The sequence below is a fragment of the Mobula birostris genome, chromosome 24, assembly GCF_030028105.1.
Source record: "Mobula birostris isolate sMobBir1 chromosome 24, sMobBir1.hap1, whole genome shotgun sequence".
NCBI lineage: Eukaryota > Metazoa > Chordata > Chondrichthyes > Myliobatiformes > Myliobatidae > Mobula > Mobula birostris.
In genome coordinates this window covers 50,174,606-50,201,321 of record NC_092393.1, presented here as the reverse complement: position 1 = coordinate 50,201,321, position 26,716 = coordinate 50,174,606, and the positions used below count along the sequence as shown (strand labels likewise).

Genomic DNA, 26,716 nt, shown 5'->3' with positions numbered 1-26,716 from the left:
CTCCAGAGTAATAATCGCTGGATTGCTGCCTGCGCCATGCACCAATGAGGGTAGGAATAGAATGAATTGGCAAATGAATATGTGGTAAAAGAATTGGTGCAGAGGGTAAGGTTTCAGATTTCTGGATCATTGAGATCTCTTCTGTGAAAGATGTGATCTGTACAAATAGGACATGCTACACCTGAATTTGAAGGAGACCAATATTCTTGTGAGCAGGTTTGCTAGAGCTGATAGGGAAGGTTTAAGCTAATTTTAGCAGGAGAATAGAAACCAGAGTGATAGGGCTGAGGATGGGTCAGTTGGTATACAGGTAGATGCAGTGTATAGTGAGACTATGAGGAAGGACAGGCAGGTGATATGCAAAAACTGCAGTCAGTGGGATGAGTTGAAGTGTTACATAGGCAGAAATTAGAAAAGTATAATGTATACAGGACTGAAGGTGTTAGATTTGAATACACAGTATACGGAATAAGGTAGGTGATTTTGTAACGCAATTAGAGATTAGTCAGTATGACGTTGTGAGCATCATTCAGTTGTGGCTGAAAGAAGGTGGCATGGTAGCATAGTGGTTAGCGCAAAACTTTACAGTACCAGTGACCTGGGTTCAATTCTGGCCACTGATCTGTAAAGAGTTTGTACCTTTCCCCATGACTTCATGGGTTATATCAGGGTGCTCCGGTTTCCTTCCACATCCTAAAGACGTTTCAGTTGGTAGGTTAGTTGGTAATTCTAATTTGCCCCATTGTTAGGCTAGGGTTCAAGCAGGGGTTGCTGGGCAGTGCAGCGATTGATCTGCGCTGTAGCTCAATAGTTAATGAATAAAGATCATAGTTGGAAGCTTAACATTGTATCGAAAAGATAAGCAAAGGGAGGTGGAGTGGCTCTGTTGGTAAAAAATTAAATCAAATCCTTAGAAAGATCGGAAGATATAGAATACTTGTCGGTTGAGATAAGAAACTGCAAGGGTAATAAGACCCTGGTGGGAGTTATATACAGACTTCTAAGCAGAAGCCAGGATGTGGGGTACAAACTGCAACAGGAAATGGAAAAGGCATGTAAAAAGGGCAAAGTTGCAATAATTATGGGAGATTTAAAAGTGTAGGTAGTTTGGGAAAATCTAGTTGGTGCTGGATCCCAAGAGAGGGAACTTGTAATTGCCTATGAGATGACTTTTTAAAGCAGCTTGTGGTTGAGCCCACTAGGGGAATGATACTTCTGGATTGGGTGTTACGTAATGACCTAGATTTGATTAGGAAACTTAAGGTAAACAAGCACTTATAACACTTACCCTTGTTTGAGATCGAGATGCTAAAATTGGATTTATCATAATTACAGTGGGGTAAAGGGAATTACAGAGGCATGAGAGAAGAGCTGACCAAGTTGATTGGAAGGGGACATCAGCAGGGATGATGGCAGAACAGCAAAGGCTGGAGTTTCTGGGAGCATTTCAGAATGCACAGGATAGATACATCCCAAAGATGAAGAAGTATTCAAAAGGCACCATGTCGCAACCATGGCTGACAAGGGAAGTCAAAGACAGCATGGAAACAAAAGAGAGGGCATATAATACAGCAAAAATTAGTGGAAAGATTTTAAAAACCAACAGAAGGCAATCAAAAGACATGAGAGAAAAGATAAACTATAAAAGGCAAGTTAGCCAATAATATAAAATAGGATACCAAAAGTTTTTTTTCCAGATATAGCGGTACAGATTTAGATAAACTTTCTTCCCTCTCTTTTTGCACTACTTATTTAATTTTTTTAATATACTTATTGTAATTTATAGTTTTTATTATTATGTATTGCAATGTATTGCTGCCACAAGACAACAAATTTCACAGCTGCCAGTAATATTAAACCCGATTCTGATTCTGGATTGTTTAATTGGGGCAGCCACTTATTTGGGACAACTCTTAAAGAATAAAAACGCATCGAGAAAATAGCCAGGATTCTTTTTGTCTATTTGGGACACTATGCTGCTTAACTGGGGTCTGGAGACTGTTGCCAAACAGTTTCTAACTAGCATGTGCATACCTGTGTGGTTGGTGGTTGTTAGATACTACGCCGTGCTTAGAGCAAACAGTTTTTAAATAATATCATGCAATCATGCATGCCAAACGGTTTCCTTGGCTACAAACACACACTATCAGGTTCAAAGAAAGGCATGGATCGCATAATGGATCAACTATCTGCATTAATTTTGTTGATTTTCAGTCAATCAAGAGAACATAGCAATGTACACTAGATGAATTTTTCTATTAATAAATTTTAGGAACTCTTACACAGTTTAACAGTTATGTAGCAGTCTTGCTAGTGTTGTAATCTATTCTGTATTTCATTTAAATACACAGATTTTTTTACTCAGTTAAATGGTAGTTTGTCTTTTCTTTTTAAGTATCTTTTTTAATATTTCCATGAAACTTCAACTAATTTAGTCAGCAGCTTAATTGGGGCAAAACGTACTGGTCCCAACGTGTCCCAATTAACCAGAATCCACTGCATATAAAGAGTACAAGAGAAACAGAAGTGGGTATCGAACTGCTGAAAAATGGCATCAGAAGGGTTGTAATTGGGGACAAAGAAATGGTGGATGAAGTTACTAAGTATTTTGCATCAGTCTTCACCATGGAGGATATAAGCAGTATGCCAGAATTTCAAGTGTCAGGAAGCAGAAGTGAGTGTAGTTGCTATTACTAAGGAGAAGGTGCTTAGGAAGCTGAAAGGTCTGAAGGTAATGTCTCACCTAGACCAGACTGACTATACCCCAGACACTGGGGTCCATCGTTAAGGATGAGGTTTCGGGATTCTTGGAGGCACATGATAAAAATAGGTAAATTAGCATGGTTTCCTCAGGGGAGAAACCTTGCCTGACAAATCTCTTGGAATCCCTTGAGGAAATAACAAGCAGAATAGACAAAGAAGAGCCAGTGGATGTCGTTTACTTGGATTTTCAGAAGGCCTTTGACAAGGTCTTGCACATGAGACTACTTAGCAAGATAAGATCCCATGGTATTCCAAGAAAGATACTAACATGAAGATTGGTTGACTGGCAGAAGGCAAAGAGAAGGAATAAAGGGAGCCTATTCTGATTGGCTACTGGTGACTAGTAGTGTTCTGCTGGAGTCAGTGTTGGGATCTTTTCTCTTCACGTTATATGCCAATGATTTGGATGAAGGATTTTATGATTTGTGGCCAAGTTTGTGGATGATACGAATAGAGGTAGAGGGGCGGGTAGTGTTGAGGAAGCAGGGAGTCTGACTTTATGCCCTGGAGCATGGGAGAACAGGGGTCAATCTTAAGGCGGTATACAAAATTATGAGGGGCATAGAAAGGGCAATTATATGCAAGCTTTTTCCACTCAGACAAGAATTAGAGGTCATAGGTATAGGGTAAAAGATGAAATATTTAAGGGGGAACTTCTTCATTCAGTGACTGATGCGAGTGCAGAATGAACTGCCAACAGAAGTGGTGGATGTGGGTTCAACGACAACATTTAAGAGAAGTTTGGATAGGTAAATCGTTAAGAAGGCTATGGAAGGCAATGATCTGGTGTGGGTAGATAGGACTAGAAAAACAGGTGGGCGTGGATTAGAGTGTTGAAGGCCCTGTTTCTTTGCTGTAGTATGCTATGATTCTATGAGCTGAAGTAGCTGTTATCATCAGCTGTTGAGCTACTTTACCACGAAATGGCAGCCATGAAGTGCAGATAGTTCATAAGGGGAATGACAACATTTTTGTTAATGTTTCAGGTTAATGACCTGTCATCAGAACTTGGAAAAGTCAGAGCTAAAGCATGTTTTAGCATGGAAAAAAACGTAATGGTGTAGAGATAACAAAAGGAAATGTCTCTGATTGGTTGCAAGTTATGCAAAATTAACACCAAAGGAAATAACGAAGCCCAATAAAAGAGGATGATAAATACATATAGAGATCATTTCCAACATCATCTACAGTACTGTGGAAACATCTTAGTCACATGTAAAAAATCTGTAATGTGAAGATACTTTAAAAAATAATGAAATGAAATTTTCCAAATATCAACAAAATACTATAAACAGTAGTAAACAAAAAACTAAATCAAATCATTATTTGTTGTGACCACCTTTTGCATTTAAAACTCCATCAATTCTCTTTTTTTTTGCACTTAACACAATGATATAATTCAGATGGCACAATATACCACTCTATCATGCAGTTTTATAAGAAAAATTGACTGGTACGTTGTTCCAAGTATTTTGGAGAACTTGCCAGAGTTCTTCTGCAGACTTTGGCTGCCTGGAATAAACTCTTCTTGGGCTTCCAGCTGGGTACAGATATCGATGATAACCTGGCTGAAAGCCTGAGAAGAGTAAATTTGTTAGATACACCAGGAAAGCACCAGATCCTTGTGGCTGTCTCAATTGCTTCTGTCTCTCCAGATCATCCCAGACAGCCTCGATGATGTTGAGATCAGGGCTCTGTGGAGGCCATACCACCTGTTGCAGAAAGCCTTGTTCTGCTTTTCACTGAAATTGGATCTTTATAACCTTGGCAATGTGTTTGGGGTCATTGTCCTGCTGCAGTATGAAATTGGCACCTCCCTGATGGCATTGTGTGATGGATGAGAATCTGTTTGAAATTCTCAGCGTTGAGGATTCCATTAACTTTGACCAGATCACAAACTCCATTTGCAGAAACACAGCTCCAAACTTACAGGGAACCTCCACCATGCTTCACTTTTGGCTGCAGACACTTATCCGTGTAGCACTCTCCAACTTACATCATCTTACAGAGAAATTGCTTTCTGTTTGAGCCAAAATTTCAAATTATGACTCGTCAGTCTGGAGCATTCATTGCCATTGTAAAACACCCAAGTCCTTGTGTTCTGGTGCATAGGTAAGTTTCTTGGCTTTGATTCCACTTTGGAGGAATGGCTTTTTGGCAGCAATTCTTCCATGAAGACCACTTCTGACAAGACTTCTCCAGAGAGTTGAGGGTGTACTCAGGTTCTAGTGGTTTCTGTCAGCACAGATCCAACAGCAGTGTTGGACTTCTTCCGACTGAGAAAGGACATCAGTTTCATGAATCTCTCATCTGCTGATTGCAGCTTCCATGGCCAACCACTGCTTTTCTGGTCCTCAACCTTGCCCATTTCTTTGTGCTTCTTCAGAGAGCTTAAAAGGTGCATCTTGAAATTTTTATCAGGCAAAAAATTTCTGCCTGCGAGAGATCTTGCTGATGTCATGTCACAAGAGACCAGCTCATGTCATGTTGCTATGCTCACTCTTGCCATGGTATAAGAAGTAATGATTTGTCATTTCTGCCACACCCTCACCTATTAGCTTGATTGTCCTTCGCCCAATTTGACCCCTTCTATACATGTTTCTGTTTCAGTTAATCAGTTCAGTGAACTCATTATGTCATTGATCATTAGCACCAGTTTTTTATTTTTGTTTAATTATGCACTGGCCTATATACCTACAAAGTAATCAAATTTTTATTTGAAAGTGGTCTATTACTTAATACATTACTTTTTTTAAAGGAGTACAAAAATGTCTCTGTAATATTTAACTTTTTGGAAAATGAATGTTTGGAAATCTAAAATTTTCTTTTCTACTGACACGCTAATGCAGAAGACAAAAAAAATCTAAAACGAAATTAATATAAGAAATCTAGGGTGCCCAAGATTTTGCACAGTACTGTATTTAATTGAAAGGTTGGTACATACTATAACATTAAGTGCATGCATTTCACTGGCAGCTATCTCATCATCATCATCCGAGCAATTTTTTTCCAATCATATATTAGAATGTGAAGAAAGGGCAATGAATCAAAATGTAAAGCGTATTTTTTTAGAATTAAGAAAAAATTTGTACCTTGAGGTCACCAATTGAATACCCTTTCCTAAGTGAGATCTGGAAAACATTCAAAGTGCTGATATATGCTGCTAACCGAGATAGGCTTTGTTTTCCACTGCCTCCAACTCCCACAAGTAGGGCATTTCCTCTTGGGGATTCTAAAATACGATTTATCCTACAGACGTGGGCCATTGCATCTTCAAACAGAACCTGTAGAGATGAGATTTTTAACAAAACCTGTTTTAAAAGTGTTGATCTATGAAGACTGAAAGCACAAATATTCTTATGGCTGCTTCAATAAAAAATTCCAAAAAACATACCAAAGTTTTCATCATTAAACCATTACTCATCCAAACAAAATTATCTTTCATATCTATTCTGAGTAACAGAGTCGTTGTGTGGCATACCTGCTATTCTGCTCATTGGAAAAGTTAATCAACTTTTTTTGCTAGATGAGTTAAAAGGAAACAAATAACTCTAAGATTATCTCTGGGATTGATTGGTGTCTATATTAGTGTTAATGGGGACCTTTAAATTAGGGAACTGTAGATGTTAGCAGTGTCGATGACTGTGCTCTTACACTTAAACTTTGACAAGTGTACTGCTGAAGGGCAAAGAAATACGTTGTCTTGGACACCAGGACCCTGTTACTGTGCAAGAATACAGTAGATGCAATAGTTTTTATTGTAGCCTAATTGCTGCATTATGATAGAACAGGTTAGCATTCACTGCAGGCTCAGCCCAGTACAGCACACGCACTTCCCTCCCCTCCGTTGAAAATATATACATTAGGCACTGCCTCGAGAAGGTAATATCTATCATCCAAGATCTTCACTATCCAGGCCATGTCATTTTCTCAGCTACCAGCAGCAGCTGGTAAACCCTATAAATAAAACAGATTTGGAGGAACCAGTAAAAATGCAAGGGAACTACAAAAATCTGAGGGGGCACAACTAGAACAGACAGGATCACAGGAGGATGTATAGTTTGGTGGGTTAGTGGAATGATATGAAGTAACAGACATTGTTGATCAGCTGGTTTTAATCTAAGTGCCAAAGCAGCCCAAGAATTTTCTTAGAGGGGGAGGGAGGAGGAAGCATGGAAAATTGGTTTAAGAAGATGGTTGAGAAGGGATTGATGATCTTTTCACATCCACAATCTCTCACACCATTCTAACAAAAGGTCATTGACCTTAAATGAAAATTGTGTTTTTCTTTTCACGTATGCTGACTGATTTTCCGAGTATCTACAGCATCTGTTTTTATTTAATATTTATAGCACCTACAGTTTATCACTATTTAATTACAATAGAGCCTGGTTACTCACTACAAGCCTGATATGAGCTGACTACATGGGTTGGATTTGCGATTAGTTTTTTTGAGAGGTTGGATCATGCTGGACTGTGCCACACCACTTTGGCTTCTTTTCAGTCAGAATGATTTTCTGAATACACAATCAACATCCTTAAGATTGTTATATTTACAGCAATAGTCAGTTTCAGTTGGGTTGAGTTTGGGAAAATATAAATAATTGGGCTTGAGGTGGGTTCACGCTATTATGTGTCAGATCTGGATCTGGTTGGAGTTCAATTTGAGACTCCAATTTTCTTTTCAGAAAAAGCAACTAAAAAAAATCATCACTTTCTAGAATAATACTAGATTCATAAAGAGAGTTGGCAAATGACAGGCGATCTTGACAATAATTCCAAAATAATCCAAAACCGAATGCAGCAGCAGGAGACACAAGAGTCTGCAGTCTACAGCAAAAGACAACAGCTGAAGGAACTCGGCAGCTTGAGTCGTATTTTTGTGTGTTAGGGGGAGGAGGGGTGTGGGAGATTGCATAAAAACAAGTCATTGAACCCACTTTAGTCCTGAAGAAATAAATAACACAATCTATTTGTGAATTATGATGCTTTTGCATTATTCAAAAACATGCTGACAAATGAGTTCAAGAATTAACTATCCAATTAATTATTGAGGAATCCATCATAACACAGAATGTTCATGTAATAGTGTCCTTTATCTGTACCATTTTATACAGCTTACTGACTGTTCATAAATATCAAAGCATCAGAAAATCTCAGGAATACTAAATCTACAAACGTATGTTAATATCATAAATTTGAGTAGAAAATAAAGGATCATAACAGTATTACATTCAAAAATAGTTCTACTCCTATTAATTGAATGTAATCTTTTAAACTACTCACCAAATCCATTGCTGCATTGATTTCATTGTAGCTGTCCAGAGCTTCCACTAACAGTCTATTCAGAGTTGGCCAGCTATCCACAGGCAAATACTTAGGTTCTCCAATACCAGTGGCAAAATGGCAATAAATATTGGGCTTTTGGAAAAGACTGGACTCATCCATATCCTAACCATACAAAACATATTGGTTTAATTATAAGTTATAATACCATAAAATTGGGTAATTATCAGTTCCCAGCATCATGGTTTATTTCTTTCTAAACTACCAAGTGTACTTAAATAGAAAATAGAAGCTATTTTTCAATCTGATTATGAATTGCAAGATAGCATTTAGTTTAGATGATGTAGGTAAGAGGGATACTGTTCCAGTTAGCGGATAGTTCAAGAAGTGGAGGACTCAGTTTAAAATGGAATACGAGGTGAAATTTACATTTGTATTTATTCAGAGAGTACTTTGCAATCCACTGCTTTAAGGATTGGTGGAAACAGAAACCACCACTATCTTAAGAATGAAATCAGATAGGTATACGTGAAAGAACCTCTTGAAGGGCTACCTGGAAACAGCATGAAAATGAGACTGATGGGATTCCTCTGCCGGCAGCCAACATAGATTCAGTGGATCCAGTGGCTCCTTTCTGAGCTTTAACAATTTACGATTTATGAAGCTTTTTTAATCCAACATTGAAATAATTAGTTAAGGCAAACCTCTTTTTAGCAGTTTCTGAAATTATTGCCTTTTACTTGAATGATAATTTCAAAAGTATAGATGATTAATTACCGCAAAGCACATCTTAAGCATGTGTTGTTGATGTCTCGGAAAGTTCTCTATGTCATTTTCATCAACTAATTTATCACCATAAACTCGGGAAGTTTCATGTAACAGAAGTCGAACTAAGTCATGATTAGTTTTCGCACATTCTGGCATTGCAAACAAAAAACCCTGCAATAAGATAAAGTATACTTATCAAAATGGTTATAATTCATGACAGATCTATTAATTATCATTGAAATTACTCTGAGAAAATATGCATGCAGAGTTTAGCAGTGTTAATAATAATAATAATAATAATAACTTTATTGATCCAAATAGGAAATTATTTTGTAACTGCAGCAACATTTAAAAACACACTTAGCAATAATAAATAACAATAGTAATAAATAATTATATTAACTAATAATTTATCAATGTGCAATAATGTGCAATACTATGCAATAATAATGTAGGAAATAATTGTACTATTGTACTGTGATGTTTGTTCTCCTATCGCACAGAAATGAACTGTTGTATATGCTTATTGCAGTTGGTAGGAAAGATTTTCTGTAACAACCCTTGTGACCGACAAGCTGAATGAGCCTGTTTGAAAAGGTGCTCTGCTGCTTATTCAGTGGGTTATGGAGAGGATGTGCCTGATTGTCCATAATGGATAACTGTTTAGTTACCACCTCTCCACCACTGACTCAAGAGTCCAGGTTGTAGCTAAGGATGGATCCAGCCTCTCTGATGAGTTTACTTAGTCTTTTTGCATCACCAGCACCGATGCTGCTCCCCCAACACAAAGCTACAAAGACTGTACTCACTACAACAGACTGCTAAAAGGTCTCCAACATCCTGCTGCACACATTGAAAGATTTCAGATTCCTTAGAAAATAGTCTGCTCATCCCCTTCTTGTAAATTAATTAATGTTTATGAAGATAAGAAGAAACATGTTGAAATCCAAAGGGAGTAAAAGGCACACAATGCATGAAAGAACACTAAAATTAAAATTCTTAAATTATTATGGTACAGAGTCAAGGGATTTGCAAGGGAATGCAGAATTTCTTTAGGATCATGAAACTAAAAATTTGAAGTCCTACATTGCTGAATACAGATGCTATGCCAACTGAGCAGACTACTTGTGGAGTATGGCGATGGGTGCAACCTCCTTAGATTTTTCAGCAGATTAGCTGGGAACTTAATCTGCTTGCAAAAAATTTAAAATATCTTATGTAGTCCTGCTGTTGAAGTGAGTAATCTTTATCCTCTGAAAATCCAGCTACTGTCAGGAATCCTTCCTTACTTTGGAAACATGGGGTCAAATTTGCCCAAGAAAACCTGCACACTCAATATAGGCTATGTGATAAATAGAATTTTAAAAACTTTGATATAAGCTATCCAGGTACCCACAATGTAACTGGATTGCAGGAACTGTTTCGAAACCAGCAGCAGATACCCCCACTGGAATACTGGAATTAAGGACAATAGCCAAAAAAAAACATATGGCTTGTTTCTTTTTACTGAACAGAGAACAGAACAGGTCCTTTGGCCTATGTTGAAACATAGAAACATAGAAAACCTACAGCACAATACAGGTCCTTCAGCCCGCAATGGTGTGCCGAACATGTACTTACTTTAGAAATTTCCTCACTTTACCCATAGCCCTCTATTTTTCTAAGCTCCATGTACCTATCCAGGAGTCTCTTAAAAGACCCTATCGTATCCGCCTCCACCACCGTCACTGGCAGCTCATTTCACGCACTCATCACTCTCTGCGTAAAAAAACTTACCCCTGACATCTCCTCTGTACCTACTTCCAAGCACCTTAAAACTGTGTCCTCTTGTGTTAGCCATTTCAGCCCTGGAAAAAAGCCTCTGACTATCCACACGATCAATGCCTCGATGTTGTGCCAACCTTTTAACCTACTCTAAATCAATCTAACCCTCTAACATAGCCCCCATTTTTTAAAAATCATGCAAGAACTTATCTAAGAGTTTCTTAAATGTCCCTAATGTATCTGCCTCTAACATTATCTCTTGCAGACATTCCACACACCCACCACTCAGTGTGTAAAATCCTACTTCTGACATTCCCCCCTATACTTTCCTCCAATCATGCTCCCCTCCCCGTGCTATGTTAGCCATTTGCACCCTGGCTATCCACTCAATGTATGCCTCCTATCATCTTATACATCCTGCTAATTCACCTCTCACCTTTCATCCTCCTTCACTCCAAACAGAAAAGCCCTAATCAGTTCAACCTATCTCCATAGATTGCAAGCTAGGATGTAAGGTTTCAACTTTCCAAACATTGATTAGACTATACAGGTACTTTGAATAATGTGCATATAGACTCTTGGGTACATCAAGGAGTTTTTAATACAAGTATTTTTACTTTGCTCCATGGTAGACTTTGAAAAAACAAAGCAGATGACCCTAGACAGTTGATCATTTTGTATATAATTACAAATGCAATGTAAATATGCACAAAGTAAAAATAGTAATAAAAAGAATTGCAAAAGTAATATCAGCTGCATGTGACAATATATTCAGAGAAATGTAATACTGTACCTGGAAGATATTAGAAAGGTCTCTCAAATTAAAGATATAATGAAATTTTATGGCAGTTGGCAGGTAAAATGATGCTATTTTCTGGTGCAAAGCTGTCAATAAAAACATGAAGTTTTAAAAAGCCTTAAATGCCATAATGTCACTCTTAAAAACATTAAAAAAGCATTGATTTGACAATTGTGTCAATATTATTAATCCAATAGAATAATAGGATGAAGTCCAAAACAGTGGCAAGCAGCAGCCACAGAGAAATAAACTTTAGAGAAAAGTAGTAAGATAGGTTTCTTCAGAATTAATGTGGAATGATTATAAATTAGGTGAGGTGGGGGAAAATTGTTTTTTCCATGTTGCTATCTTGAGCTCCTGGTTACAACTATTGCAGCTCCCTTGTTCATTCCCACACTGACCTGTTTGTTGTCAACCTTCATCAATGCCATGGCGAAGCCAAACACAAACTATAGGAAGAGCACTTCCTATTCCACCTAAGTAGACTACAACCAATGGCTTGAATATTGAATTCCCTAATTTTAGGTAATTCACACCTCATGTTCCTTTCTCACATTTGATCCAGCAAGGCCTTCCTTCTAAAGCCATCATCCTATACAGCCCACTACTTTCCAGTTTCTCCTCACCAACTGTACCTGGTTCCATCTGACTACCACACTCAACTCATAGGGTCCCCTAGTGGTTCCCATCCGCCAATCATCCCTCCATTATCTAATTCTACTTACTATCTTCCTTACATTTTAGGATCCTGAAGCTGCAGCTCTTTGTTGTCTCTACTCATGCACTCACAACCTGTGATTACCTCCCCCTTCCCTTCCCCACCTTCCTCTATCTGCCCACCAAACCCTCCTCACCTATTGCTTGCCAGTTTCTCTCTGACACCCCCCTCTTACTTCTTTATACTGGCTACTTATTCCACAAGACCATAAGACATGGAAGCAGAATTAGGCCATTCAGCCCATCAAGTCTGCTCTGCCATTCCATCATGGCTGATTCCGGATCCCACTCAACTCCATACACCTGCCTTCTCTCCATAACCATTGATGCCCTGACCAATCAGGAAACTATCAACTTCAGCCTTAAATATACCCACGGACTTGGCCTCCACTGCAGTCTGTAGCACAGCATTCCACAGATTCACTACTCTCTGGCTAAAAAAAAATTCCTCCTTGCCTTTGTTCTAAAAGGTCGCCCCTCAATTTTGAGGCTGCCTTCTAGTTCTGGATATGCCCAGAGGAAACACCCTCTCCACAACCACCCTATCTAGTCCTTTCAACATTACATTTCAATTAGATCCCCCCGCATTCTTCTGAATTCCAGTAAGTACAGGCCCAAAGCTGCCAAATGCTCCTCATATGTTAATTCCTTCATTCCCAGAATCATCCTCATGAACCTCCTCTGAACTCTTTTCAATGGCAACACATCCTTTTTGAGATATGAGTCTCAAAACTGTTGACAATACTCCAAGTGCGGCCTCACTAGTGTCTTATAAAGCCTCAGCACTATCTCCTTAAACGCTAATATTAGACCATAAGACCATAAGACAAAGGAGCAGAAGTAGGCCATTCGGCCCATCGAGTCTGCTCCGCCATTTCATCATGAACTGATCCATTTTATCCTATTTAGTCCCACTGCCCCACCTTCTCACCATAACCTTTGATGCCCTGGCTACTCAGATACCTATCAATCTCTGCCTTAAATACACCCGATGACTTGGCCTCCACTGCTGCCCATGGCAACAAATTCCAGAGATTCACCACCCCTCTGACTAAAAAAATTTCTTCGCATTTCTGTTCTGAAAGGGCGCCCTTCAATTCTGAAGTCATGCCCTCCCGTACTAGACTCCCCCATCATGGGAAACAACTTTGCCACATCCACTCTGTCCATATTGTACTTGCCTTCTTTACCACAGACTCAACCTGTAAATTAACCTGCTGGGAGTTTTGCACAAGGACTCTTACGTCTCTGCACTTCTCCCCATTCAGAAAATAGTCTGCATTATTGTTCCTTGTACCAAAGTACATGATCATACATTTCCCAACACTATATTCCATCTGCCACTTTTTGTCCATTCTTCCAATTTGTCTAAGTCCTGCTGCAATCGCATTGCTTCCTCAGCACTACCTATCCCTCCATCTATTTTCGTATCATCTGCAAACATTGCCACAAAGCCACCAATTCCAGTATCTAAATCATTAACAATGTGAAAAGTAGTGATCCCAATACTGACCCCTGAGGAACACGACTAGTCACTAGCAGCCAGCCAGAAAAGATCCCTTTATTCCCACTCGCTGCCTCCTGCCTGTCAGCCATTCCTCCATCTACGCCAGTATCTTTCCTGTAATGTCAAAGGATTTTATCTTGTTAAGCAGCCTCGTGTGTGGCACCTTATCAAATGCCTTCTGAAAATCCAAGTAAATGACATTCACTGACCCTCCTTTGTCCACCCTGCTTTTTACTTCCTCGAAGAACTCTAACAGATTTGTCAGGCAAAATTTCCCTTGCTGATTTTGACTTATTTTATCATTAGTCTCCAAGTACCCCAAAACCTCATCCTTAATGATAGACTCCAACACTTTCCCAACCACTGAGGTCAGGCTAACTAGCCTATAATTTCCTTTCTTTTGCCTTTCTTCCTTCTTAAAGAGTGGAGTGACATTTGCAAGTTTCCAGTCCTCAGGGACCATGCCATAATCAAGTGTTTCTTGAAAGATCATGACCAATGCATCCACTATCTCTTCAGTAACCTCTCTCAGGACTCTGGGATGTAGTCCATCTGGTTCAGGTGACTTATCCACCTTGAAACCTTTCAGTTTGCCTAACACTTCTTCCTTTGTAATAGTAATGGCACTCATCCCTGCTCCATGACACTCATGGACCTCTGGCATACAGTTCATATCTTCCACAGTAAAGATTAAAGCAAAATACTTATTAATTTCCTCTGCCATTTCTTTGTCCCCCATTACTACCTCACCAGCATCATTTTCCAGTGGTCCAATATCACTCTCACCTCCCTTTTACTCTTTACATAATTGAAAAAACATTTGGTATCCTGCTTTATATTATTGGCTAGTCTGCCTCATATTTCGTCTTTTCTCTTCTTATAGCTGTTTTAGTTGCCCCTTGTTGGATTTTAAAAGCTTTCCAATCATCCACATTTGCACTCACTTTTGCTACCTTATGTGCCCTTTCCCTGGCTTTTATGTAGTCCTTAACTTCCCTTATCAGCCATGGTTATCTACCCCTGACATTTGAGAACAACTTCTTTGTAGGACATGGCTATCCTGCATCTTGTGAACTATTCCTAGAAATTCAGCCATCTTAAGTCATTCCTTCTTTAAGCTCAAAGTCCTGATGCAGGGTCTTAACTCAAAATGTCAACGATCCCTTTATCTCCACAGATGCTGTTTGATCTACTGAGTTCCTCCAGCAGTTTGCTTTTAGCCCCAGGGGAAAAGGATAGATCTTGTTCCACCTTTCCGAAGGGCAAGGTTGTACAATTCCCTCAGTGCATTGTGGCAATATTGACACCTCAAGTACTGCAGAGGTTCAAGAAGGCTCAGAGACTATCTCTCTATGTGCAGCAGTCAACATTATTCAGTGCTTATTTTCTTTGAAAATTAGTCTTTGCATACATTGCTTCTTCATTATGGATACAAGTCAGAAGCATCTGTCTCCCTCTCCTCCTTCAGCATTGGAGAAACATAAGAAATAGAAGATCTTGACTAATTCCATATCCCAAATCCAGTTTCCTGTTCATCCAAAAACCCTTGATTTCATTAGTATTGACAAATATCTTGATCTCTTGAATATATTCAACAACTAAGCATCTACAGCCTTCTGGGCTGAGAGTGCAAAAGATTTACAATTGTGCAACTAAGAGCTTTCTTCTCATCTCTGTGGAAAATGCCCATCACAATATTTAAGTTTTATCTCAACATCCTCCTGTCAATCCCTTTCAGGACCTTATGCATCCGCAATGCAATGTCTCCTCATATATAAACCTTCTTATACCAGGAATAAACTTTGTGCATCTAAAAGTGTACCATATCTAGAGGAAGTATATTCTGGCTTTGGTAAGGATGCCAAAACAGCACAGCATAATCCACCTATAGGTCCTGTTCTCTAATAGAGAAGTCTACCTTTGAGCTCCCACCTCCAGTGTTAAATACATATCCAGTCCAATAAATACACATTAAGCAGAATAAATGCACGCTTTAAAAGACGACTTCTGCAGACAGGATGCAAAAACAAAACAGAAGACTCAGAACTTCGGTAATTAATAAACAAATATAGATTTGATTAATAGAAAAAAAACCCAGAGTTTTTTTTGTATCTCTGTGCATTTACCAAGGGCTGCGGTGACCAGCTGTGAATGGGACTTTATCACAGGTGATGGAAAATTTCGATTCACTAAGTGTTGATAGAGGATAGTACTGTATATGGAATGAAGTGCATCTTGTCCTGGGAAACTCACAGCGAAAACACAGAAATGGCGCTAAAGTAATAAGATATATGAAAAAAACATAATTATCTGTGACATAATAAATAATTTCAGACAGTGAAATCTTGAAATGGCAAAATTGCTTTCATAGTAGATGAAGATTGACTATACATACAAATAGAACCACCGGCAAATTAAAATGCATCTAACTGAAAACAGTGGCAATTTGTAAGCAACTATGAATTGATAACGTAATTGCTGAGATTGATAGCATAACTGAGAGCCAAAGGGGAAATATTCTCATATTTAACTTGAAGACCCCTCAAGCAAGAACTATTTAGCAAAGAACTGCAAAAAAGATTTAAAAGATATGTGAAATGGGCAATCTATCAAAAGATAAAAGATAGTATTTATTTCCACTAGAGTTTGGAAGAGTAATGGGAAATTGATCTTAACATAAGGGTTCCTAAGATACAGTAGATATGGAGAAGATCTTGTGGGAAACTCTGCAACTGGGTTTATTCTTTAAAAATGCAGGGCAGCCCAATTAAGACAAAGATGAGATTTTTCCACCTCTGAGGGTTACATGCCCCTGAAGCTCTTCCTCAAAAGGTTAGTAGAAGCACAAACTTTGAATATTTTAAGGCATGGGTAATTAATTAAAGCAAACAAGGTGGTGAAATGTTATAGTAGGTGGACAAGAATGCATAGTTCAGTTTAAGACCAGATAAGCCATGATTTTATTAAGTAGCAGAGTGAATTCAATGATGAGGCAGCCCACTTTTGGTCCTCATTTTTATGTTATGTGTTTCAACTGAAACCTATTCAATGTTGCATTTCAAAATATTTTGTACATTAAAGCAGTTTTTTCCTTAATAAAGGTGCTGTGATAATATGAAAAGATGCAAAAACACCTCTTCACTTTTTGCTTAACTCATGAATTTCTGATGAATTCCATGTGCTGGTAACATTGGTAAAATACAAAAACATGTACTAGGATAGCAGAAAAGAATACCTTCAAAAGTGATTTGAGCAGATGAAAGCCATAAAATTTAAATGGAAAATAAACATGTCCATTTATAGTTGTAACCAATGTTATAATCACACCTAATTTAATTTTTGTAAGGTTCATTAAACAGGATTATCTTGGGAAAATAAGTACTGATGGGAATTAAAGGATCATATGGCCTGTTCTGTTCTTTACTCCTGTTGATTATTTGTTTACTGTTGTGTTGTGATTTTTTCACTCAGTATTTTTTCATTTGTCCTAATTACTTTTTCCTCAAATGTTCTCCTATCAAATTTCATTTATTACATAACAATGCAACTGAATATTTTCACTTTGACTTTGAAGAATGATAGAAATTTAAATCTATAAAGTTGTGTAACAGATGTTTTGCAGAGGAGAAATTCCAAAGAAATACTCAGGATAATTTTCCATTGTTTAGTATCAGATAATCCAAACGCTACATCAACTCAATAGACAAGAGTTATTTTACCTTGCCTGATCATTTACCATCCAAAAATAAATTTGGCTGATACATGTCTGATACATTGTTGGATGCAAGTTGAATCCCTGATTCAACATTTTGGCTTTTTTTTGTTTCTGTTACAGGGATGAGGTAAAGTTGGGAGATCATTAATTCACTGTCTGTCTGTCTAGGTACCATATCCGATGCAGACTTTGGTGACCATGGTTTTCCATATAGATCTATCCTTCGTTTTCTGGATGACTTCCATTTCCTCGATGTGTAGCCACCTGGCCATGCTTTTGATGTACGTAAGCCGAGGTCTTCCTCTAGGTTTACTCCCCTCAATCTTTCCAGAGAGCATGAGTTTTTCTAGTTCATCTTTCCGCATGATGTGTCCTTGGAATCTGAGTTGTCTTTCCTTTATTGTTGGTATGAGTGGTCAAACTGCTTGGGTTCTTCTGAGAACTTCTGCATTTGATGTGTGTGTGGTCTATGATATTTTTAACATTCTCCTGTAGAACCATAATTCAGCTGCTTCTAGTCTCTTTTCCATTGCTGGAGGAATGGTCCAGCATTCACTTCCATAAGTCAGGATAGAATAAATGTAGCACTGCAGTATTCTGTTTTTAGTGTACGTGCTCATCTTTCTGTCTGTTAATAAGGTCTTCATCTTTTTGGAAAGCTTCTTTCGCCATTGCTATTCTATATTTGATATCTGTGTCGCACCTGCCATTACTTGTTATTAGGCTGCCAAGATATTTGAATTTGTTGACTTGTTTGATGTTTATATTTCCGATCTTGATCACACATTGTGGGATGTTTGTCTTTCTGAAGATGACCATGCTTTCTGTCTTCTTGGTGTTGATTGAGAGGCCTCTGCGATTACTTTCTGCTCCACTATAGTGAGTAGTTCTTGAAGTTTTGTTTCTGAGTCAGCTATTAGTACGATGTCATCAGCATATCTGATGTTATTTATATTATGGTCTCCAATTGTGAATCATTAATTCACACTGTAAGATTTTGTACAGAAAGCTCTGATGCTTATTATATCTCTGATAATTTATTACTATATTTTCTCTGATTTATTCTAATTACATATGGAGAAAATATAGGAGGAAATGTGAACCAGCGTCAAATTGCAAAATACATCATATTTGAAGCAAACCATTTGAATTACCTGAAGCCGCGAATCAATTGTAAAGCTACCTGCTGTGGGATTCATACAGGCAACATACTGGCAATTATGAATATCTTTCAATGTCAACTTGATCTTATCATACCTGATGAGAAATTTACATATTACTTAAGGAGAAAATAATATTATATGCAAATGTACATTAAAACATTAAACAAGTTGTTTTGCAAAAGCTCATTATATTCATAATTATATGTACTGATATGAATGGTGTAATTTACAGAAGGATAAATTGATAAAAAGAGGGGCCTTTAACTTTTGGATGGGAACACACAAGAAATAGGCTTCCACAGGAGGTTTAGTCAACTTTATTAGCGCCTACAGGTTTTCTTCCAAATCAAAGCAGTTATTAAGACCATAAGACAAAGGAGCAGAAGTAGGCCATTCGGCCCATCAAGTCTGCTCCGCCATTTTATCATGAGCTGATCCATTTTATCCTACTTAGTCCCACTGCCCCGCCTTCTCACCATAACCTTTGATGCCCTGGCTACTCAGATACCTATCAATCTCTGCCTTAAATACACCCAATGACTTGGCCTCCACTGCTGCCCGTGGCAACAAATTCCATAGATTCACCACCCTCTGACTAAAAAAATTTTTTCGCATTTCTGTTCTGAAAGGGCGCCCTTCAATCCTGAAGTCATGCCCTCTCGTACTAGACTCCCCCATCATGGGAAACAACTTTGCCACATCCACTCTGTCCATGCCTTTTAACATTCGAAATGTTTCTATGAGGTCTCCCCTCATTCTTCTAAACTCCAAGGAATACAGTCCAAGAGCGGACAAACGTTCCTCATATGTTAACCCTCTCATTCCCGGAATCATTCTAGTGAATCTTCTCTGTACCCTCTCCAACGTCAGCACATCCTTTCTTAAATAAGGAGACCAAAACTGCCCACAGTACTCCAAGTGAGGTCTCACCAGCACCTTATAGAGCCTCAACATCACATCCTGGGAAGCTCAGCAGCTTTAAGCATACAAAGACTGACTTGTTTGAAAAGTTTGTCAAATATAAAGGAAGTTAAAGTTTCCTTTCACATGGAAAATAGAATCTCTAAATTTTAAACTACCGTAAAAAACAGACTCAAAATAAGTGACATAACAAGTGATAGAGCAGAAAGCTACATTCACGAGACATTTAATAATGGTGGCTTCTTGCACAAGACTTTTACCTATTATGGTAAAATGACTTGAATATCACATTCTGAAGCTTAAAAGTATCTAAACAGATTACTCACCAATGTCCATGATCCAAGTGCTGTCTGATTAATGTGTGAGGTGCTACAGTTCCATACTTATCCACTTCAGGCATGTTCATGTCATCAATAAAATATATTAATTTCTTAGTTCCAGTGGGGCCATAGTTTCTTCCTGTTTTCTTTTCCAATTGCTTCTCAAGAATAGCTAAAGGAAACTTAGACTTAACTCTTCAGTTTATTTATCTAGCAATATTAAATACTATGATAGAATCACAGAGCAGTATGACACAGATACAACCAGTCCATGCCAACAAAGGTAATCCTAATTTCCCATGTTTGGCTCATATTCCTCTGAACTCTACCTCTCTATGCACCTACCCAACTGCTTCTTAAATGATAGTATCATACCTGCCTCAACTACTTCCTCTGGCAGCTTATTAAATATACTTACAACTCTCTGCATGAAAAAGTTGCCTCTCAATTCCCTTTTAAATCTTTTCCCTTTCTCCGTATATCTATGCCCCTGTTTTGGATTCCTCAAGCCCTGGGAAAAAGTCTGTATTACCGACCTTGTCTATACCTCTCGCAATGTTTCAAGGAATAAAGAACTAGTCTGGCCAACCCCTCCCGATAACTCAGGTCTTCTTTTCTGCATTAGTTAATCAGTTTAACCACATCTTCCTTATAACAGGGTGATGAAAACAGTACATACATAGTTCTCCAGTTGTAGCTTAACCAAATGCTTATACTACTGCAAAATAATATCCAAGTGCCTATACTCAGTGCCCTGACTGATGAAGCCTAGCATGCAAAATGTCTTTTTCACTATCCTGTCTACCTATGGTGCCGCTTCCACACTTCTACTCCTTGCTCCCTCTGTTATATTATATTCTCCAGTGCCATATCATTCATAGTATAAATACAAGGCTGGTTTGACTTTCCAAAATGCATTATCTCAGACTTGTTTGTATTGAGATCCATTCCCACTCTTCAGCCTACTTCTTAACTGATCAAAATTTCCCTGTAATCTACACTAACCTTCTTCACTATCAACAACACCTCCTAATGTTGTATCATCTGAAAGCTTGCTGATCAAGCTTTGTGTTTTTGAATCCAAATTATTTATATAAATAATAAATATCAAGGATCCCAACAAAGACTGCCATGGCAAACCACTAAAATCAATGGCCTCCATTCTAAAAACACCCTTCAACCACCATTCTCTGCTTCCTACCTCTGGGAAATATTCAATCCAACTGACTAGCTTTCCTTGGATTCTATGGGATCAGTCTTGGTTTGTCCTGTGTTTTGTGATATCACACCGGAGGAAATAATGTATCATTTCTTAATGCATACATTACTGAATGATAATAAAAGAGGACTACGTGCCTTCATCATCATCATAACCTTCCAAGCTAGTTTACAATGGCTTACTAAAGTCCAAATAGATAACATACGTTATCCTACCCTCATCTACCTTTTTGGTTACTTCAAAAAAAATTCTAACAGATTCGTCAAGCATGACTTTCAAGCACAAAGCCATGCTGACTCCTCCTAGATATTCAAGATTTCTTCTGAGCAATTTATTTTATATATGGTTTATGTATAATGATGTTTATTCATGTGATTCTTGCTAGAATTAGACTCTAGCCTTTCAAAAATTAAAGGATCTATTAATTTCCTCTTAGATCAATTGATACATAGAAGAGGTTCATCTCTTTCTGAGAAATTAATTTTAAAGTACAAAGATAAGGACATTTTTGCAGCATTTTAAAATGTTATTTAAAGGGATCCTCAGATGCTTATAAGCAAAATTATATAGATCTTTTAGAAATATATTTCTTATAGGACCTTGTGTGATTTAGAGCTTAGCAGATTTGAAACTTTAATACCAATGTAGGTTAAATCTTTTCAGAAATATCAGGTTGTAGGTTTTCTTTCTGGAGATTTATCCAGTAATCTTATTCTGGGAAAAAGAGGAAGGAGCAAACATGCTGGAGGAATGATAGATAGGAATATACTGTGACCAGGCTTATGTCTTTTTGCTTTCTCAGAGTTCTTGTCTCCATCACTAGGCCTATGTCTTTCTAGTCTCTAAGATTTCCACTCTTCATATACTGGGCCTATTTCCCTAAATTCTCCACTAACCAAAAGTCTAATCCATGACACTCTTGGAGAAATCAATATATTTGCTCTTGAATGCATCTTGGCCCGAGAGAAAATTCGGACATTGCCGTGTTATACCACCAGTCATTACGCCCAGTGACCAGGTTAAAGTGGCAACTTTCAACTATCTTAGTATAAGAGATTGCATTTTGAAATACCTTTATGGCTGCATCAGGATACCCCTTGGCCTTCATACCATCTTCCTGCAGTTTTGCATGCCTAGTTTACCTGAATATATACTTCCCATTTAAACCTCTCCAGTGTCTTAAGCATCATTATATCTCCCACCATTAAACTGTAGCATTTTTTGCTGAGGTGTTGCTTCACATCAGCAGCTTTTCCATAATCACAAAACATCAGAAGTGGAAACAGAAGTGGGCCATTTTGAACCTTTGTGCCCGTTTTGCTATTCAATAAGGCCATAGCTAAACTTAACCTCAGATTGCTTCCCTGAACTAGCACCACTTCTCTTGATTGTCTTAATACAAAAATATCTATCAATATGCGTCCCGAATTTAGTGGCACTGCCTCCAATTCCAAATGTTCACTTCTGTCTGGGTGAAGAGATTTCTTCTCAACTCTATCCTGAATGACTGATCCCTTTCATCTCGACCGGGATTCTTGGTTCTGGATGCTTCAGCCATGGATAACATCAATTCAGGTCAAAGGTCCTTCATCAGAACCTGAGGTGTTAACTGTTTTTCTTTCCACAGATGTTGCCTAACTTGCTGACTGCTTTTTGTATTTCCTATTTTATTCCAGGTTTGCTACATCTACAATTCTTTTTTTTCTCCACTCCAGAAGAATTTTATGTGTTCCAAAGGGATCACCTTTTTTTAAACTCAAGAAGGTACAGTCCCAGTCTGATTTATTTCGCCTCATATGAGAAACCAATATTCCAGGAATTAATTGATGAACCTTTTGATGCACTACTTCTGTTGCAGAAATATCTTTTTTCAGTTAAACTGTATATAATATTCTAGAATTGTCTCACCAGAGCCCTCTATAGATGGATAAAGGCATTTAAATTCCTTTCCTTAAGACCTCATGCAATAAAGACCAACATACTGTTTGCCTTGTTCATTATTTGTTAACTTTCATTAACTCAGCTTCCTCTGAATATCAACACTTTGCAACCTCTTGCCTCTGAAATAAAACAAAATCACATTTCTTTCTTTTCTGCAGAATGTAAATTTCTAACACATTGTGTACAACAAAGATTATTGCCACTTCTGTCAGAGGCCTTTTCTCATGCCTTGACCAAATGCAACATTGAGAGAAAAATCTATTAACTTATGATCATTTCAATACCTTGTAACATTGCAGAATTTGTGTAGAAATTAAAAGGAACAGCCTGAATCACATATTCCTCAATATTAAGAGCATTTAGCTTTGCTCCCATGAGTACAGATTTTCCTGTTCCTGCATTTCCTGCTAACATTACTGGCCGACCCATCTCGATCATTAGATCGATGAAGTAACGTAAGCGAATTGTCTCTGCTGTATGTACAAGAGCAGCCTGCATGATACAAAGTTGAAAAAAAGAAATAAATTTTATAAGCCTGCATTTGATGCAGCTAAATTTTTAATATACTTATATATGGAAGGCAACTTTTACTAACATTTGTAAACAAACATTCATTCACATAAGGTCTTATAGAACAATGGTGACCATATTCAGAATAGAAAGATGTTAGATTACATTAGAGAACTCCAGCTATTGTGTTACATTATTTGACACTTGTTGCAAACTTTGGTGTCCCTAGTGATTAAGTTTGTTAACATCTGAACTTATTTAATAAAGCTGTGATTTTTTTTATGCAAAAAGCTCTGTGGTTATGCATTGTCCTTAATTTTGCTTCACACACAAAGCTCCATGTTTTTCATAGAAGTTCTTAAAAAAGCTACATTTTAAATATGTAGCAAAAAAAATCCAAGGCAAAAACATTCATATATACAGTACATGTTTGCAAATCTGCTTATGAATTGTCATGGATTATGGAAAGGATTGACTAAGTGGGAAAACATTTGACCAGTTGGGTCATGAAGTAGCAAGATATGATACTAAAATAAGGTAGGGATTGAGTGATATCATTTATCTGTGAACCAGAAACTAACAAGAGCAACAAACAAGGTTTTGATGGATGGAATTGAGCTGAGCTCTGCAATGGAAGCATGGTAAAAAATAATCATTAAAGTGCCACATAAAAGGTTGATTATTGAGAGTATTGATTATTGAGTATATATATATATATAGGACTGGTACTTTTGATCCCACCTTTCATACATAAACTCTATCAATTTGGTCGAGTGCACCAAATGTCACATTTCACAATTTGCTGATAATTAAATGATCAGTCAAATTATTAATATAAAGAAAAAATATAAAGGATTTTTAAGGAAATTTGAATGAGAAAGCATGGCAGATAGGTTATTATATGGAAAAGTGTGTGTAAGTTATTCTAGAGTACATACCAGAAAAATAGATTATTTGTTAATTAGCGAGAGATTGTATTGATATTGAAAGAGATCTAGTTGTGCTTATAGAAAAACCTATGCAGGCCAAAATACAGGCACATCAAGTGACTAAAAAGGCAAATTATATGTTAGCCTTTAAGCATTTAACTTTAGCTTTTAAACACAAGAGCAGGGAAGTCTTACTGCAATCATTTAGGACATAGGTGGGAATGCACCTTAAGTATTACATACAGTTTCAGTCTCCTTAACCAAGAAATGATATAGAAGAAGCACAACTAAGATTCAACTGACTGAGTTCAGTGCCAGCAGGTTTGCCACATGCTGCGAGCTAAAGTATGATACTCCATAGAGTTCAAAAGAATGTGAGAAGATGTAAATTCTTGAAGGTTTGACAGGCTAGATGCAGTTAGATCCAGGATTGGGGCATTGTTGCAGAATAAGGTATTTTAGAAATAAGAAAGAAACACCTTCCTCAGGGGAACCTATGGAATTCCCTACCCTGGAAAGGAGAGTCAGTTATGTTCACTCAACTGTCAAGTCCTTACTTATCTTTCTAATAACAGATATGCCTGTCAAGGAAAATAGTTCTATTCCGTTCACATTATCTAGACCTTACACTATTTTGAAAACATAATTATATCTTCTTTCATTCCTTTTACATCTTTGACAGGTGGGGTAACCAGAATTTTACCAAATACGACAACTGTGGCCCAGTCAATTATATAGTTCTAGAATCACTTCACTGTGATTATATTCTATGTCTCACCAATAAAAATAAAGTAACATAAACCTCCTTCTACTTTGTGAGATATGTAAACACTTCAAGATGCCACCACTCCTCTAACATTTATCATGAATTCCTTGTCTTATTTGCTATCTCCAAACACATCGCCTCACAAATCTCTGCACTGAATTTGATTTGCAACTTCTGCACCTAACAAAACAGTCCAGTGACATATTTCTGCAACCTAAAGCTTTCTTGTTATCAAGCACACTGCCAATTTTGAAATTATGGCCATGACATATAACTCTGCCATTAATAGGTATACATCACAAGATGCAATGGAACATGATGAATCCTGTTGGATTGAACTGCATTCACTAAAATACCCATTAATAATTATTCCTTGCCCTCTTTTCCTTAGCAACTTTCTAATGAAAGACCATCAATATGAAATGTCAACCTTTTCCTCTCTGCTACTTGACCTGTCATTCCATCATTCTCCAATTTTATTTCATGTTTCCAGCAAGTGTAAGTTTTAACTTTTTATTCCAACTTGCCTCTTTTCCTTGTAGATCAAAGTTTTACGTTCCAGTTCTTTTCTCATTTAGGAGTTTAAGAAATGCCTTGATGAAATACATGGAAACTGCATGAAATTAAATTTTCTCAAAACCCTTAACAAAATCACATCTTGATTAGTATCTGAGTACTGATGCAGCGTTTTGTCCCAAAACTTTGACACTTACTTTCCTTCCACAGATGCTGCATGACACAGAGGTCCTGCAGCACACTATTACTATTACTCCAGATTCCAGCATCTGTAATCTCTTGTGTCTCCTTGATTATTTGATTCTTGATTATCCAGACCCATCTAAATTCTGATTTTGCCATGTTCAGAATTATTTTTCAACAATTTGCCCATAACTAATGTGCAGCTGAAAGGAATGGTGTACCTGAAATGCTCTGAGGGAGTCCTCCTGTATTTAGAAAAGTGGGTGTATGTATTTGTTGTGATCTGTGCCACACAATCTCACAAAGCCTTACCTCTTACCTAGGTTGTGTTATGATGTTGTATTTTTTTTAAATAATGTATTTCTTGTCCCATCATAAAGGTTCTCAGTGAGTCATATGATAACTTTGATTAAATAAAGTACATCCAAATATAACTCTCATTGGGCACTGTCCAAGATCCACATATAACTGGAAGATCTCGCTCTCTCTCCATCACTAATGCCATTGATTTCAATCTCTGCAGTTTTAATAAAGACTGACACTATTTCAATCTCATGACAAGGAAACGACTGTCCAAAATATTGTCATATTTCAAATCACATTCAGCTACACAATCAACTTCACATATTTGTTATTCAAACTTCATTACCAGTGAATTTTTCCCACTTACTCAATCTAGCAGCACAACTTTCTGCTATTTTCACCTACTATTTGTAATTCCATCCCTGCCTTATTTGCCATTTACCCAATTAAATTTATATATCTGCTCAAAAATCATCCTTTTGACCTCATCTTAGTTTCTTTGCAAAGTTCTGCTTTTGTCTCAGCTCTAATGAAAATCGATCCAATGACTTGAAATATTTACAATTCCTCTCTCAACAGACAGGTGTCTCACTGCTGCATGTTTCTGGCATTTTCCATTTTTGTTC

The 26,716-nt window shown here is 37.5% G+C and overlaps 1 protein-coding gene across 1 annotated transcript in view; it reads right to left on the bottom strand.

Annotated features, from left to right (window-relative positions):
• Positions 1–26,716, bottom strand: part of LOC140187260 (dynein axonemal heavy chain 17-like) — a 193,767-nt gene that overhangs the window by 34,133 nt on the left and 132,918 nt on the right. Inside the window, exons 37-42 of the mRNA XM_072242393.1 lie at positions 23,168–23,375; positions 19,730–19,895; positions 18,474–18,576; positions 8,827–8,988; positions 8,050–8,214; positions 5,856–6,047 (exon numbers count right to left, since the gene is read on the bottom strand). Coding sequence (XP_072098494.1) covers positions 5,856–6,047; positions 8,050–8,214; positions 8,827–8,988; positions 18,474–18,576; positions 19,730–19,895; positions 23,168–23,375 — 996 coding nt within the window. The remainder of the gene's footprint in view (positions 1–5,855; positions 6,048–8,049; positions 8,215–8,826; positions 8,989–18,473; positions 18,577–19,729; positions 19,896–23,167; positions 23,376–26,716) is intronic.